The sequence below is a fragment of the Boleophthalmus pectinirostris genome, unplaced genomic scaffold, assembly GCF_026225935.1.
Source record: "Boleophthalmus pectinirostris isolate CB_2022bp ecotype Guang Dong unplaced genomic scaffold, ASM2622593v1 HiC_scaffold_19, whole genome shotgun sequence".
In the NCBI taxonomy this organism is placed as follows: Eukaryota; Metazoa; Chordata; class Actinopteri; order Gobiiformes; family Gobiidae; genus Boleophthalmus; species Boleophthalmus pectinirostris.
Window position 1 is genome coordinate 32148239 of NW_026571140.1, and position 15495 is coordinate 32163733.

Here is a 15495-nt window from a genome sequence, read left to right on the forward strand (position 1 = left end):
TTATGCCAACTTGGATCCCAGGAAGAAAAATAGGGATCCAGTAAATAAATAAATGAAAATAAATGAAATGAAAATGAAATAACCAGATTCAAAACTATTAGAGGAGCAGCAAAAGATAATGTGATAAATATTATTCTGATTATTCCGGCTATTAGGTTAAGAATCTTGGCTTTTTAATAGATTTTTTGTTATTCTTCTATTGTCTGTTATAGATGGACAATAAAAATATCCTTGCCACTTGCTTAATCGTTTATTTATATTATATGACAACATAAAAATGTATACTTTCAGAGTAGTCAAAGCGGTTAAACTTTTGTCCAACAACAATAAAAAAAAAAAAAGTTGTAAAATGCTAGTGAAAGATAAGTTATGTAAAAACAAACAAAAAAAAAGATACTGAAAAATACTGAATAACTATATTTTCACTGTCTGTGTAATCCCTCAGTTGTCCAGGTAGGAGGATCCATGGCCAAAAAAAAAAAAAGAAGTGTTATAACTCTGAGTATTTAATTAAAATGTCACAAAATATTACAATATCTTGTTTTAAAAGTTGCTGTTTTATACTGTATATATAACACAGGGGTTAGACTGATTTTAAAAGATGTTTTAATAGTTGTGCAGTACTTTCTGTTGCTCAAACACAGAAACATGAACATTCTACTTTCCCCATCCAACTCCGTCTACTGGCCAGACCCCGTTATGTGATTGAGTGACAGGCAGATTAACAAATCACAGTGAAGCGTGAACTCTCAGAAGAAGCAAATATCGCTTCAGTTTCTTCATAGATTCCCTTATAACTTTGTATAATAAAACTGTGACAGAACCTTCAAAGAAAAACAACATACAAGCATTTATTTGCCATATTAACCACCGCCACTCTGTCCTCACGAAAGGATTTGTAAAGCGAGCTATGAGCCAAATAGGATCGTAATATTTTAGGCCTTGATCTGTCTACAGTGTTTCAAGAGTATTTCTGGGCATGTTCTTTACACCCACAGACTAGGCTCCTCTTTTGGCTTTTGTAAACTTCTGCTGCTCAAGTTTAGTCTCCCACCATCACTTATGTTGATGTTGGACATAAAATCTATCTCAAATTTAAAGTCTACAAAGTCTACAAATAAGCATCTCTAAATGGCAAACCCATTAGGAGGATTCTCTGGCATTGGGTAAAATGGAGTGTCTGGAAACAGGAATCTACAGCAGGGGGGTCGAGTATCTGAGTCTGTAATGACTTAGTGAAATCGACAATAATTTCAAATCAAAAATATAGTTTTGTATAGGCCAGAATCAACAGCAGTCATCACGCAGGGCTTCACAGACTCATCGCTTTAAAGATGCACTGTGTAAATTTTCTGGTAGAGGGTCCGCCACCTTCTTGTCTCCATGGAGATGTAATTGCTTTGCCTTGAATGTTATACAGTAAGTAAATAAACTTGGTTAGATCTTTGGAGAAAAAGCCTGCACATAGTAAGAATAAAAACCCTGTAATCATGTGACCGTTTTTGTTTTGGCCACCATATTGACGGTCCTGACGACGGTAGATAGCATTCTAGTAACTTGGCTTGTCTGGGGTCGGGTCATAAATTCCCAGATTTATGGCAGTCAGTGTGCGAAATATGGGTGCCCCCCGGATGAACCCATCACACCCCCTGAACAAGAGCTGCTCCCACTGGGTCAGGACTCTGGTTTGGATCTAGTCTGACTGTAGCGTTTCTCACACTAGGCTAAATGCATTTAATTTTATAAGTTGAATAAACTGATTAGGGCCTTTTCAGTTTAGGCTGTCTGCGGTGTCTTTTTCTTTTTTCACATTTGAGTTTGTATTGCTCAACAATTTGGAGATAGGAACTCCCTAAATATTGACGGGTATTTCGCAAACTGATGGCAGCTCCACTTGTCTCGTCTGTCAGCTTCGACCCGGATCTGACACAACTGAACCTCTGTGTCTTTATCTCTCTGCTAACTACAGCTCTGTGCGCAACACTTTTCCAGCATGTGTCTTAAAGTGAAAATTAATGGAACGACTCGAAAATGTGCTGACTTTACAATGGCGGTCTATTGGCGAAAGTGGATCAGGGCAAGGCCGTGACGTCACATGCAGGGTCTCTATACCTTACTCTTTTTTCCCTTAATAATTTCCTATTCCTAATATGGAAATCCAAATTCGCTCCTATAACTGTGAACCTCGTGAGCTTCATTTCAGTTGAGCAGAAACACTATGAGCGACGTCACACTCGCTTAGTCCACTTCTTTTGTACAGTCTACGAGAGAAACAACATCCCTCTACCTTTAAAGTTACAGAGGGCACCTTGAACCAACAGAAACAGAAACAGTCTTCATTGATCAATAAAAGACCAGCAGGTTAATCATTCAAATGAAATAAGCTGAATGTATAACTGAGCATTTCCTTGTCCTTAGACTCTCTTTCTTGGCAAAGAAAAACTCCAAAAAATCCAGTGGGAGGAAATATCGGCTATTAAAATGAAGGACTATGACAAAAGCAACCTTTTGTGACATTAAAAGGGATTTTCTGGGAAGCATTTGGTATTTTAGTTTAGTCAGAATTACATCAAATAACATCATAAAGGTTTTTAAAGGTTTAGTAGTTCCCTTATTTGACCTCTGCATTTGACTCAACCTTCAATGCTGCGAAGACACATTTTAACCCAATTTATAATACTCAGTTGCAACACAATTTGTATTTATTTTTTTTTATTACATTACAATTTGAATGCTACCGTGACATTTTCTCTTTTTAAATTTATGATGATTAATTATGTTTTGATCTGTTTGTATTGTGATTTTAATGTATTTCTTATTCTGTAAAGTACTTTGAATTACTTTGTGTAAGAATTGTGCTGTACAAATAAACTTGCCTTGCCTCGGAACACCAGCTTCTCAAGAAATATGACTCATCATTTTTGCCCAATCCACATTTAAAGCTTCCATCTGTAATTAGACTGGCAAACCGGCCCCTGTTGTATCTCACATATCACCACTAGATTCTGTCTATGTTACTGCAGTCTGATAATGTGCGCACTTTGGTCTGACAGAAGAAGACCAGGGACCACAGGTGAGTCTGAACAAAAGCCAGGTGGGAAGAGAGGGGTGACAGGTTTCACATCTGCCATCTACTAGTGTGAAACAATGAACAAATGGTAGCTTTAAACCATAGACTCTATAAAGTGAGTGTGACGTCACCCATAGCATTGCCCTACATAACCTACTGTACTGAGATCTGGGGCAATACATATAAGACTAATACAAATCCAATCTTTACTTTGCAAAAAAAAGCAAAAATCGCAATCACATTATCAACTTACAATGAACCAACCAATGGATTATTTATAAACCTTACAACTCCAAATTTTACAATTTAGTCGACCTTTACCACTTGGAAGATCATTACAGAATATGTTCAAAATCCGAAATAGCCAATATGCGCTCAGGGGTACGGCCATGTTTATCAAAAAGAAAATCAAAACAAACATTATGAAATTGTGTATATCTGTTAAAGGGGTGGACCTCTGCAACAACTGTACAGAAAACCTAAAATTGTCCACCACTCTCTTCCATTTTATAAAGAAGTTTAAATGTTTAACTCTGGGCAGATACATTAATTATGATACTTAAGTTTGTGCTGTAGTATTTTGCTGTACTGTTACTGATTTGTTGGTTTCCTCTTGCTGTATTTATGAAGATGAACTGGTGTCAAAGATGATGCTCTGACAAAAGAATAAAGGGCAAAGGCATAACAAGCTCAAGCTTCAGCCTACTCCTTTTTGGTCTGTGTATGATAAACATGATTGTCTGTGAAATAATGTCAGAATATACCTGTGACAGTCAATCAATATAGCATTCAGCATCAGTCAAATGAAGTTCATGAGGCTTGCAGCATATTTGGAGCTGAGTTCCATATTTATTTACAGACAAATTACTGAAATAAAAACACCAGGATCATGTAGAGTGGGTTAATTCGAACATTTACATTTAAAATGATGAGGCTCACAGCAGCTGTTACAGAGAGAAGCGTGAGAATGTAAAGTGAATTGGAGTCAAAATCGATGGAGCTGGAAGCGCCCCCCATGCTCACTTCCGATTTGGAACGCATTGGCAGGTTAGCTATGTCCATCTGTACATTCTATGCTTGAAATTTATGTCTATGCTTGAAAGATTTCCTCATGTGTGTACACTCTTGTTTGCAGTTTTATCTCCTGAGATTTTGTGGAATGTGATCTTGCCCCGTTCCTACTAATTTGAGAAGTATTTTGGCTTTTCATTCCTCGTGTGATGGTGTCTGTGTGACTTGAGGTGCTGAAATGATAGAACATCTTTTTCCACTGTGGTAGTCCAACTGTTGATGTGTTTATCCAGTAATTGTGATTTATTGCAGTAGATACGCCCTCCCCCTGCCCTCCCCCTGCTGTCTGTGAGAAGGTGGTGATTTAAACTGAATTACAGATAAGACGTTGGTTTACGGCTTTCCTTTCGAGACATTTGATCAGGAGGTTAATATGAGACTGTGAGCAAATGAACGCACGTGGATTACAGGCAGACTCTGAGCTCATTTCTTAAGCCCTCTGATTAGGAGACAAACATAAAAAGTCAAGGGGAAATGCAAATAAACTGGTCGCATGCGAGGAGAGTGTCCGTGGTTACAGCTGGTGTCAGGAGACGGACTCAAGATGGGACAGACGAAGGAGGAGAGATGAAACAAAAAAACAAACAAACTGGCAGACGATTTACACTGCCCAGTGTCTCTAATAGTGCTTTTGATTACATTGGCGGGGTTGTAGGTAACTCTGTCTTGTCTGGATATTTTCCAATCCCAAAAGACCCAGTTCATTCCAGAAATTGGGGTCGTGAAACAATTTCAGGAGGTACCCGACTAATATGGGGAACATCTTTTTGCAGAAAGCTTGCAGTAGTAAATGAAGATTCCAATTATTAAGCCCCCAAGGTCATTTATATCTTGCCCTACGTCTCGGTTTTTCATAATAACAATAATAATAATAACATAATTTTGAGATACAATATATCACTGAAGAAGATACAGATGATTAATGATAATAACAAAACTAATTTATGCCACTGACAGAATAACCAAAAAGCAGAATTATGCCCCCCAGAATATTCTAACTGAATAATATAAAAACACAAACTGCAAAAATAAATAGTGAAACGAAACACTTAGTAGTTAGTTTGTGTCTATAATGAGTCATAGACATTTATTTAACCATCAACAGCTCAAATAAAACATAAAAATAACAAAAAGTTTCCCACTGGTAATTAGAAAAAGTAGCCACAATAAATACTGGCCCCCAGAAATGATTGTTCTATCTGAATTGAACGATACGTCGAAGTAGTAATTAACTAAGTAATCAGAAATTTGACATAAGGCTATTTTATCATTTTGCTGGTAGTTTATTTTTTGTGTTTGGGAATTGCAACTGAAAAATGTTGAGAATCACAGCTCTAGTGCAGTTAATAGGAATTTTTGGATGGTTCAGGTTATGGGATGCATAGGGAAATTTGTCCTCTGCATTTGATCCATCCTTCAATATCACTGGGGGCAACATGTCAGAAGTAACCACAGTGCAGAGTCAAAAAGGACCCACCTCCAGATCTTGAGCAGAAGCAGAAGCCTATTATGCAAATTTAAATCCATACTTTTAACAGATGAGGTGTAGATTACTTGTTGTTAATTAACTTGAGTATCTTCTGTCTTATTATTTTTTAATAGTTTGTATTATATTCAGGGTTCCCACTCTTTTCCTTTTTTCTTTTCCAAAACTTTTTAATGACTTAAAGTGAATTTTCCATGACTTTACGGCACCTACATGTGTAGAATTGATCATACTTTTCGGGCTAAATATGAAATGTTAACATTTCCACTCACCTTATGGTTTTGTTTTATAGTTTTTTAACATTCAAAATACTGTTAGTGCATTTATTGTCATCTCTTTCAAACAAAAGGCACATACCTTCAGAAATAATCATAGTAGCCTAATGATAATTTAACAGAATGCTGTAGCTGCGTGAAAGAGATACTAAAATGACTAAAATGACCATGACTTTTCCAAAACTTTCATTCAATTTACAAAACTCCATGACTTTTCCAGGTCTGGCAAATGACATTTTCACTTTCCATGACTGTGGGAACCCTGTATCTTTTAAAAAAAAAAAGCTTTATAAATAAATTTGGTACTTAAATAGCCGGACGAAACTCATTCTGAGAAATGAAAAACATGCAAACTCTACACATAATGGTCCAACTCTGTCCAGGACCTGTTTGAGGTAATACTAAGCTGTTCCATACTTTTTATTGTCTGTTGCTGTTCCATAGGGGCCAGTATGAGAAAGCTTTGGGGGCTACATATGTGAAACATGTAAGCATTTATGCTTTACTTTGCAATTCCACATCTGATTTGACATGGTTTTGGATTGCATCAATATAAAAAATCACTGTACATTTTCTGAACAGCTGGAGTAAATCTGTCTTTAACACACATGGGGAAGTAGCAAATGCGCATACCAACACAATCTCATAAACCCATTTCCTGGTGACAAATAATATCTACATTTTTCACGTGAACGCGCTGAAGGCTTTTCCAAAGAGGGACATGTTTTGTTCTCTCTGGATCGTAAGTGGACATCCTGCCTGTCTGACAAGAATTAGCGTTCTGATTCTTCGGTATTCAGAGTTCAAATACCAGGGCTGTGAATCAGATCTTGAGCAGACTCAGGCTCTCCAAAAACAAGAAATAAACTGTATGCGAGGTTTAATGGGATTTGAATGAGAGTGAGTGAGTGTGCGAGTGACGCTAAGAGGAAATTAACATTACAGGACAGACAAGATCCCAAATGAACTTCCCAAATTACTTCCAATGTCTGGCTACACTAATTGAGATAAATACTTCATGAAATGTGTTGTGGTAACTACGGATTTACCACTAATACTCAGTGGAGGAGTTAGCAATTTGAGGGCCCTATTTGAACTTGAGTTCAGGGCCCTCACTTTAATGCACGGTTTTTGTTTTTTTAATTTATTGTCTGTGTTTCCTAATTTTTCTTGAGACATGCACATCTCTATTTATTTTAATTATGGTTTATTGGAAACTTGTCTAATTAGTTAGGTAGATTACTAGATAACCAGAGCTGAAAGTAGTTTTAGTTTTTTACTAGTACAATTATATTTTTGTTTACATCCATTAGCTATGATTATTATTATTTTTCTTATGATTAGTGTTTAAAAGTAAACTACTCTAATTTAATGTCAAAATCAAATAGCTCCTGAGGCCTTGGCCATTAGTGACACTGAGGGCAGCTGGTTGGGGGCCCCTACAGGTTTGGGGGCCCTAGACAGCTGCCTACTTTTGCCTAATGGTAGCGTCACCTCTGTTACTGTTGCTATGAACACTTAATATTCTACATAATTGTCACCACTCAAAACTACAATGTCACTATATTAAAGGGCCCATTTCACACTCTGATCTGTTATAATGTTGTTTCCTCATCAAAAACATACCTGGAGTTGTGTTGTGTCTCATTCACATGAATCCTGCATATTTAGGCTGACTTCTTCTTGTGACGTCATGTGGTAATACAGGAAGTGCTCCACTGTGTTTTTAAACTCTGTACACCTTGACTAAATTCATTTGGATGTTTTTAGCTTTGGAACTGACAATCTCTACAGAACTAAAGGTAAAAAGTATCTGTTAACTTGAAAAACAGCATTTCATGACATCACAAGGTGAAACAGAGCATTTTGAGCTTTGGAGATGTGGACAGCATTACTCAGACATGTGTGAATGAAACAAAACACAACTCTAGGTATGTTTTTGAGGAGGTTTTTGATAAGGCTTCATCGACTCAATCTCCAATTGACTTTATATTGAAAAATTGTCACTCCTCTCTAAGGGTGTGCAATTAATTGGATTTTGATCGCGATTTCGATTTGTGTCTCAAACAATCTCCAAACTCATACAATCAAGTTGAAATGAGTAAAGCTTAACAAAGCTTATTTTATTTTTTACATATAGAGATTGTAGAACAGCTGGATATATAGTTTGTTTTGAATACATTTATGTTTTTCTATGTCTTATTTAATGTTCAAAGTATATTTAATTTATTTTATGTTTTATACATCGTAAAACAGCTCTAAGGTACATATTTGTGCCCTATATTTATTTTGTATTTGAATATTTGTCATAAATTATCAATAACAAAATGTCCTTTTGTAGTTTTTTGTTGTTGATGCTGAATAAATGCATCGATAACAAAAAAATTATTGTGATTTCAATATTCATAATAATATTTTTTCCCCTCTCTCTGTAACTGCAGCAGTGAGCCTCATCATTTGGTCTTAAAATGTTCGTATTAACCCACATTACATGATCCTGGTGTTTTCATTTCACTATTTTGTCCGTAAGTTTCTAATACGTAACTTGACTCCAAATTATCTCCTATAACTGCTAGCCTCGTGAGCTTCATTTGACTGGAGCTCCCTTTGTCCACTTCTTTATTTATACAGTCTACGCTACAAACATAGTGAATAAATACGACAAATGCAAATGCTCCCATTGCAAGAACTAATGGGTCCCGTCCAGTTGGCCCACAGTTCGCACTCAAAACTATTTCAAACCGTAAAATTTCGGTGTTTACAAGAACAGCTTATCTCAAAATACTATCTGAAACTTTTTTTATTCTTTTCCTGACCAGACACCAATTAATGATGTGTTTTGGCCGCACAGGTAGTGACGTGTTGGGTCCTGTTCCAGCCATCGCGTCATGTTTATCTGACCTCAGTGAACTCAAGACTCCAAACAGACTCCAGCACAGAGATGCATTAGTTTGACAGAGGATACAGTGACATCATGGCCTCCGCTTCTGCTGCTCCCGCTGCTGTTTTCGTCAATTATGTTTAAGTGTGTTTCTGTTCAGCAAAAAGGAAACGGTGACTAATTCCACAAGAGCTTCTGAGGAATCGAAGTTTGTTGCAACATTAGAAGCTTTATATTTTTCATCGTTTCCCAACACTTTCTGCTAATGTTTCAGTTTGCAAAATAGTTTATTGAAAAGTTTAGATTAAAGGTCCCATATTACACTATTTTCTGATCCATGTTATAATGTTGTTTTCTCATCACAAACATACAGGAGTTGTGTTTTGTTTCATTCATGTGTTTCAAGTTCTTCTCTCAAACAAAGTTTCCCACAAGGGTTTTTCACTGATAAAATTTCAAAACTTTTCCATGAGTTTTCCACTTTACGTCATCCTACATGTTTAGAATTGAGCATACTTTTAGGGCTAAATATGAAATGTTAACCCTTTCCACTGACCTTATGGGTTGGTATTATAGTTTTTTACATTCAAAATACTGTCAGTGCATTTATTGTCGTCTCTTTCAACAGGGCACATACGTTCAGAAGAAATCATAAAAGCACAGTGATAACTTAACAGAACGGAAGAAAATTCCATGACTTTTCCAAAACATTCATTAAATTTACAAAATTCCATGACTTTTCCAGGCCTGGCAAATTACATTTTCAATTTCCAGGACTTTTCCAAGATTCCCATGACTGTAGGAACCCTGTCAAATGGAAAACACTTTATTCAACCTTGTGATGTTATGTGGCAATACAGGAAGTGCTCCATTTGGTTTTAAACCTCCATACACCTTCACTGGAATAATTTGGATAATTTCAGCTCTGGAATTGCCAATCTCCACTGAGCTAAAAGGTAAAAAGGAGCTGTTAACTTGAAACTACCACTACATGACATCACAAGTTGGAGCAGAGCATTTTGAGCTTTGGAGATGTAGACACACTAGCAATTAAAAGTTTACTCAAACATGTGTGAATGAAACAAAACAACTCCAGGTCTGTTTTTCATGAGATAACAATGTTCTAACATGACAAAAAGCTCACAAGAGTAAATTTTGTGCAATATTGGACCTTTAAAGCTACATGCTTCTTCTGGGACTTCACACTTCACTGTGATTGATTGATTGGTTATGAGGAATAGCGACAGTTTATCTGTATTTGAACAACTTTCTTACATAAACAGAATGAATTGAGCAAATAAGAGGAATAGAGTCTTAGTTGTGAGACATGAACTTGATTGATCAATTGGCGATCTAGAGTTCAAATCTCTCTCTCTCTCTTTTTCAATAACTTAATTTATTAACGTTTTTCCAAGTATAAGCACCGTTGGGATAATTTAGTTGTAAAAAGACATAGAGCTGAGGAAAGCACACACAAACACACAAAAAGTCAAAAACAACTACCAGATCACCTAGTCACAGTAAACATGACTGGAGAAGAAAGAGGGAAACAGAAATCGATCAGTAAGTAGTGTCAAAATCTTTCTGGAACTGAGGGAAAAATGAACAGATTCAATAAAATAAAATTTTAAAAAGGATTCCAGGTTTTCATAAAGGTTTTCCCAAGTGTACATCTTACTTTTTCCATGTTGACAAAATGTAGAATGTCTCTAATCGAGGCATGGACTGTGAGTGGAGCAGGAGACTTCCATTTGAGAAGAATAAGACGTCAAGCGATAAGAGTACAGGTTCAAGTCTCACCTGTGCACCCAGTGGAGCCTTTGCGGACGGAGTAGCCCATTTCACAGTGGCAGATGAAGGAGCCTTTGGTGTTCTCACAGTTTCCGCTCAGACAGATGTTGGGATTCAGCTCGCACTCATTCACATCTGGACACATCAACAAAACAAGAGAATAATATATGAATGTAGTGCACACAACGTACAGCTGTGGTATGGAGTGATGTTCCCTCGTGTAACCTCATACTTGGTTTTGGTCCATTTAATTTTGTGTTTCATATTTCTTATACAGCCTAATTCTTCAGATTCCCAAGCAGGATCCACGGCCAAATAGTGGTTAAGTCATCTGGACAAATGAAAACATCTTTTACTATTGATTAGGGATGTAACGATATCCAACTCTTATGGTACGATATTTATAGCGATATTTTGTGGAGCTAAATTTCTGAATATGCTACTTTATCCTCTTAAAATGCCTCGACAAGACTTAAATAAAAGAACTAAAATTTAAAGTGCTTAGAACTGCTATTTCTTCATGAAGTTTGCACCAAAACGGAGCAAAGGATCATGGTCGATGTAGTTCCCTCTGTTTTTTTAACTATTGCTGCACCATAACAATGAATTAAAGCAAAGAAACTTGTGATTCAATATATTGTGATGGCCCACGATATTATTGAGAGACTTTTGACGATGCAATATCACGATATTTTGGTTATTGTTACACCCCTACTATTGATACTTTGCAGCTGATGTCGTCAATGTTCCCTGGGGGAGTGACGCTAACTGAAAGCACTGCTCTGTTAAAAGCTCTTTTACACAAGTTAGACTTAACCTGAGCTTTATTTTAACACAATCTGACCAAAAGAGCTGACTTAGTTGAGGTTAAACAAGTCTCTCACACATATAATTCCAGTCACGTGCTGTTTTTCTCAGATTTTTGTTGAAAGTTCAACTCCTCAACAGGAACATGAATGCTCGTTTTGATCACAGGTTCCTGAAAACATGTTGGTTAAATCTATTTTGTATTGTTTCTCAAGTTTTCAGACCATTATTAATCTTTTTTTGTCTGTGTTAGCTAATCTGTGTTTGCCATGGTAACTGCTAAACATCCCACCAACAGAGAAACATTTAGAAAACCCCCATTATTATGTCACTGCAGTGTATCAATAATCAATAGTGATAAGCATTACTTGTCCGTTATCCAAATATCTAACAGTGTAGAAGTTGAAATTGGTTTAATTACAAAAGAAAAGTAACCAGGCCTGAACAAATAATTTGCCAACATAATGTACTTTGTGTAGACCAAACTTTTCCTTGTTTCTGAGTATTGGCTGCTTAAACACGTGAAATAATAGATGCTTTGTGTTTTTATTGGGAAAAATCCATCATAGCAATTAGCTCTGATTTTACAAACAGTCAAATCTGGCTAATAGAATCCACATAAAAACGACCACGGAATAACAGATCCGCTAAAGGCATAAACAGCAGATGTGAGATATTTTATTTGGAAGAACAGTTTTCAGATCTCTTGTTTATTCCACTGATTAGAGCTGGTTAAGTTGTGCCTTACTGCTGGTTTAAACCTTATTATGTCCTGGAATGGTGTATTTATAGTCCTATTTCTGGGTCTGCTCTGCCCGGTAACCAAAAGTAGTCTCTTCTGCCTTATCGCAATCAGATCGAAAATACAATCTGAAGTCATCCAGGTTCCAATCTAGGCTTATTGCAATTGTCTAAGCTTCACGAATACTGCAATTATTTAGTGATAGAATGTCGTTTGTAAACTATAACTAGTTTGTAAAGAAAAAAACATCCTGTCTTTTTACTGAAATGTACCTATAGTTTAGACCTTTACAATATGTACTGTGTTCTGAATACTTACTACTACTACTAATACTTTTACATTGAGTTGCATTATAATAATAATGTAAAAAGGTGACATCGTATTAAAAACTGCTTCATGAGCGTTTCACCGTTTATTAAGCGTTTTCTATCAAATTCTATGAAATTGTGGTAACACTTTAGATAAGGGACCACATATTAACAGCTAGTTAACAGTAAAATGCATAATACATGCTTAATTACATCTTTTTTAGTATTTATAAAGTATTTTCAATGCATTTTTGTCTAAGGCCACATTTTGAGAGTACTGACCAGTTAAGTATTTTCTTTCCATTAAAGTAGTGGGCATTACAATAGATGTTTTTGTGCATACACTGAAATCTTAATAAACATTAATTAAGTATTTGATTAATACCAACTAATAGCTAAGAAACAGCTACTTAGTATATCAATAAGAGTATCATTTGTTAATTCGTTTTTCAATATGAAACCAAAAATAAGAAAGCGACAAAACAACAATTTTCTTCATTATTTGTCTCCTAAACCAAACTGAAAAAATGGATAATGAATCGTTTTTTTATTTTTCAGTTTTGTGTTTAAATGAATAATGGAAAAAATGGATAAAGGCTGTATCCTGTTTCCGTGACTTGCGTGACTGCGATGCCGGACTTTTGCGCCGCATATGGACTGAACCAGGACTGAAACAGGTCTAAAACAGGACTGACAGGTCTAAACTAGAATTGAACCAGGACTAAACCAGGTCTCCCAGTCTGGTCCCAGTCTGGTTCCGGTTTCCTGATCATCCGACAGTCTACAAGGGTGCACGTCTGGGCCAACACTGAGACCGGGACCGGACCAGGACCAGGACCAGGACCAGGACTGAGAGCGGGACTGAGACTGGTTTAGAGCTGGTTTAGACCAGGTTTAGTCCTGTTTTAGTCCTGGTTCAGTCCGGCATTGCAGTTAAAGTCATCGGAACGGGAAAAGTTTTTTCCTTTAAACACAAAATCGAAAAATTAAAAACGAATTGTTATCCCTTTTTTTTTTCATTTTGGTTTTGGAGACAAATAATGAAGAAAACTGTTGTTTTTTCCTGTTCTTATTTTTGTTTTTATATATTTATTTTATATAACGAATTAACGAATGATACACGGATTCATATCAATTACCACTTAGTTAGCGATTAATATGTGGTCCCTAAACTATGCAAATGCAAACAGGCTGTTCATACGCTGCTTTTCTTTCTTGGAATTCTGTCATTGTTTAAAAGAGTTAGGCATTTTAAGTACTTTTTACGTCAGCCTAAACTCTTTCAGTCACGATCCATGGGTTTGTAGTCTATGTTTTGTTTTGCTTTATTTTGTAGTGCTGCAAAATGACCCTATAAAGTACTACTACTACTATCACTAAATAGAGGAAAAATGGAAAAATCGCAAATTTTTCCATCTGAACAAGAGCAGTGTTTCTGTTTTTCTCACTGATTAAGCCTAAATTAGGCCTACATAATCAAATAACATGATGTATTCCTTTGCAACTCAATCTGAAAGTATTCTAAGTATTCAGAATACAATAAAAGTTTAACACTATCTCAAACTGCTTAAAATGTGTATAAATTTCACAATTACTGTATAAACAGTGTGTCTAAGTTACAGAAATAAAGTCTTAAGAGCCCTTTCAGAGCTTGTACTTCACTGTTGACATGTTTTTGTTTTGGAGCAACTTGTAAATGTCACAGATTCCTTTCGGTCTCTCTCAGCGCCTCATATGCTGTAAATCAACAGCAACTTTTAATATTTATTTTTCTCATGAACACTAAGATCTGAGTCACCTCTTTCTCTGAGTCATTTCTTGGGTTACTCACCACCATTATGTTGTTTGGTTTACCAGTGCTCTTGGCTGCTGGTTATAATAAACCATTGTAGTACTTGGGGTGTTGTATTGTGAAATTATCTTTGGAAAACACAGAGGGACCAAAGTTCCACTAACCTCATATCACAGATCTCCTCCTAAACAGTTCATCATTGATTTGCTAAGTGTCAAGAATGGTTTTATGCTTTTCTTTTATACAGAAAATTGCAATAAAAATGTAAAATAAAGTTGAATAGACTGAATGAGGTTTACCCAGGCAGCTCTTCATGTCCTCAGAGGCCATGAAGCCATCGAAGCAGAGACACTGGAAGGTTCCTGGAGTGTTGGAGCACTGGCCTCCGTCACAGATGTCCGGGCTGTCCTCACACTCATCAATGTCTGCACAAGGAGAGCACAATTAAAGTTAGAAAGGTTATAACATGAGAAGAAAAATGAAAGAACAATTTATAGCGTCAAACTTATAGAATAGAGCTGACATCAAGTGTGGTGTAAGGAAAAGTTATCTTACAGTAACCTTTCTAGATCACTTTTTCAGGTGTAATTGCTTTTTACTCAGCATCATTTTATTTGTTGGATTAATAAGAAAATGAAATCATATTCTCATCACACTGGTGCAAATAAAATGAATATACTGTATTTTTCGGACTTTAAGGCACTTAAAATCAACAGTGCGCCTCATAATCCGGTGCTTCTTATGTATTAATTCTGGTTGTGCTTACTGACCTTGAACCGATTTTCTGTGGTACATGGTGCTCAAAAATCTGTCAGAATCGCAGTTTTTTCAGTGCTTATAGTTTATGCAAAATAGCTATGTGGTTTATTCAACCACATTCACATTCATAATACACATTCACCAAGACAGGGACGCAACGCTGGGTGAGTTACATCACAATCTGCCAAAGGATTGTGGATGCCTGGGCTAAAGTATTAGTCTCAAGTGTCACCAGGTGCACCTTGTGTATGAAAATAGACGAGAGATTTCAACATTATTGATATTGCGCTTTATAATCCAGTGCACCTTATAGTCCGAAAAATACGGTACATGCAATCAGTTTAGGAGGTGGAGACACTGACAGGCATATGCTTGTCTTTTTTTTTTACTAAGTTTTTATGAGAATCCATTAAATCCATGTAAAATGGACTATTATCTATTTCTATTATGCAATCAAATAAAATGTCTTTCCCCAGCACATACTGTAAAAGCAGCTTTACGGGTCAAAATTAG

At 36.3% G+C, this 15495-nt stretch overlaps 1 protein-coding gene across 1 annotated transcript in view; it reads right to left on the reverse strand.

Annotated features, from left to right (window-relative positions):
* Positions 1-15495, reverse strand: part of fbn1 (fibrillin 1) — a 194972-nt gene that overhangs the window by 60304 nt on the left and 119173 nt on the right. Inside the window, exons 31-32 of the mRNA XM_020938886.2 lie at positions 14523-14648; positions 10584-10709 (exon numbers count right to left, since the gene is read on the reverse strand). Coding sequence (XP_020794545.2) covers positions 10584-10709; positions 14523-14648 — 252 coding nt within the window. The remainder of the gene's footprint in view (positions 1-10583; positions 10710-14522; positions 14649-15495) is intronic.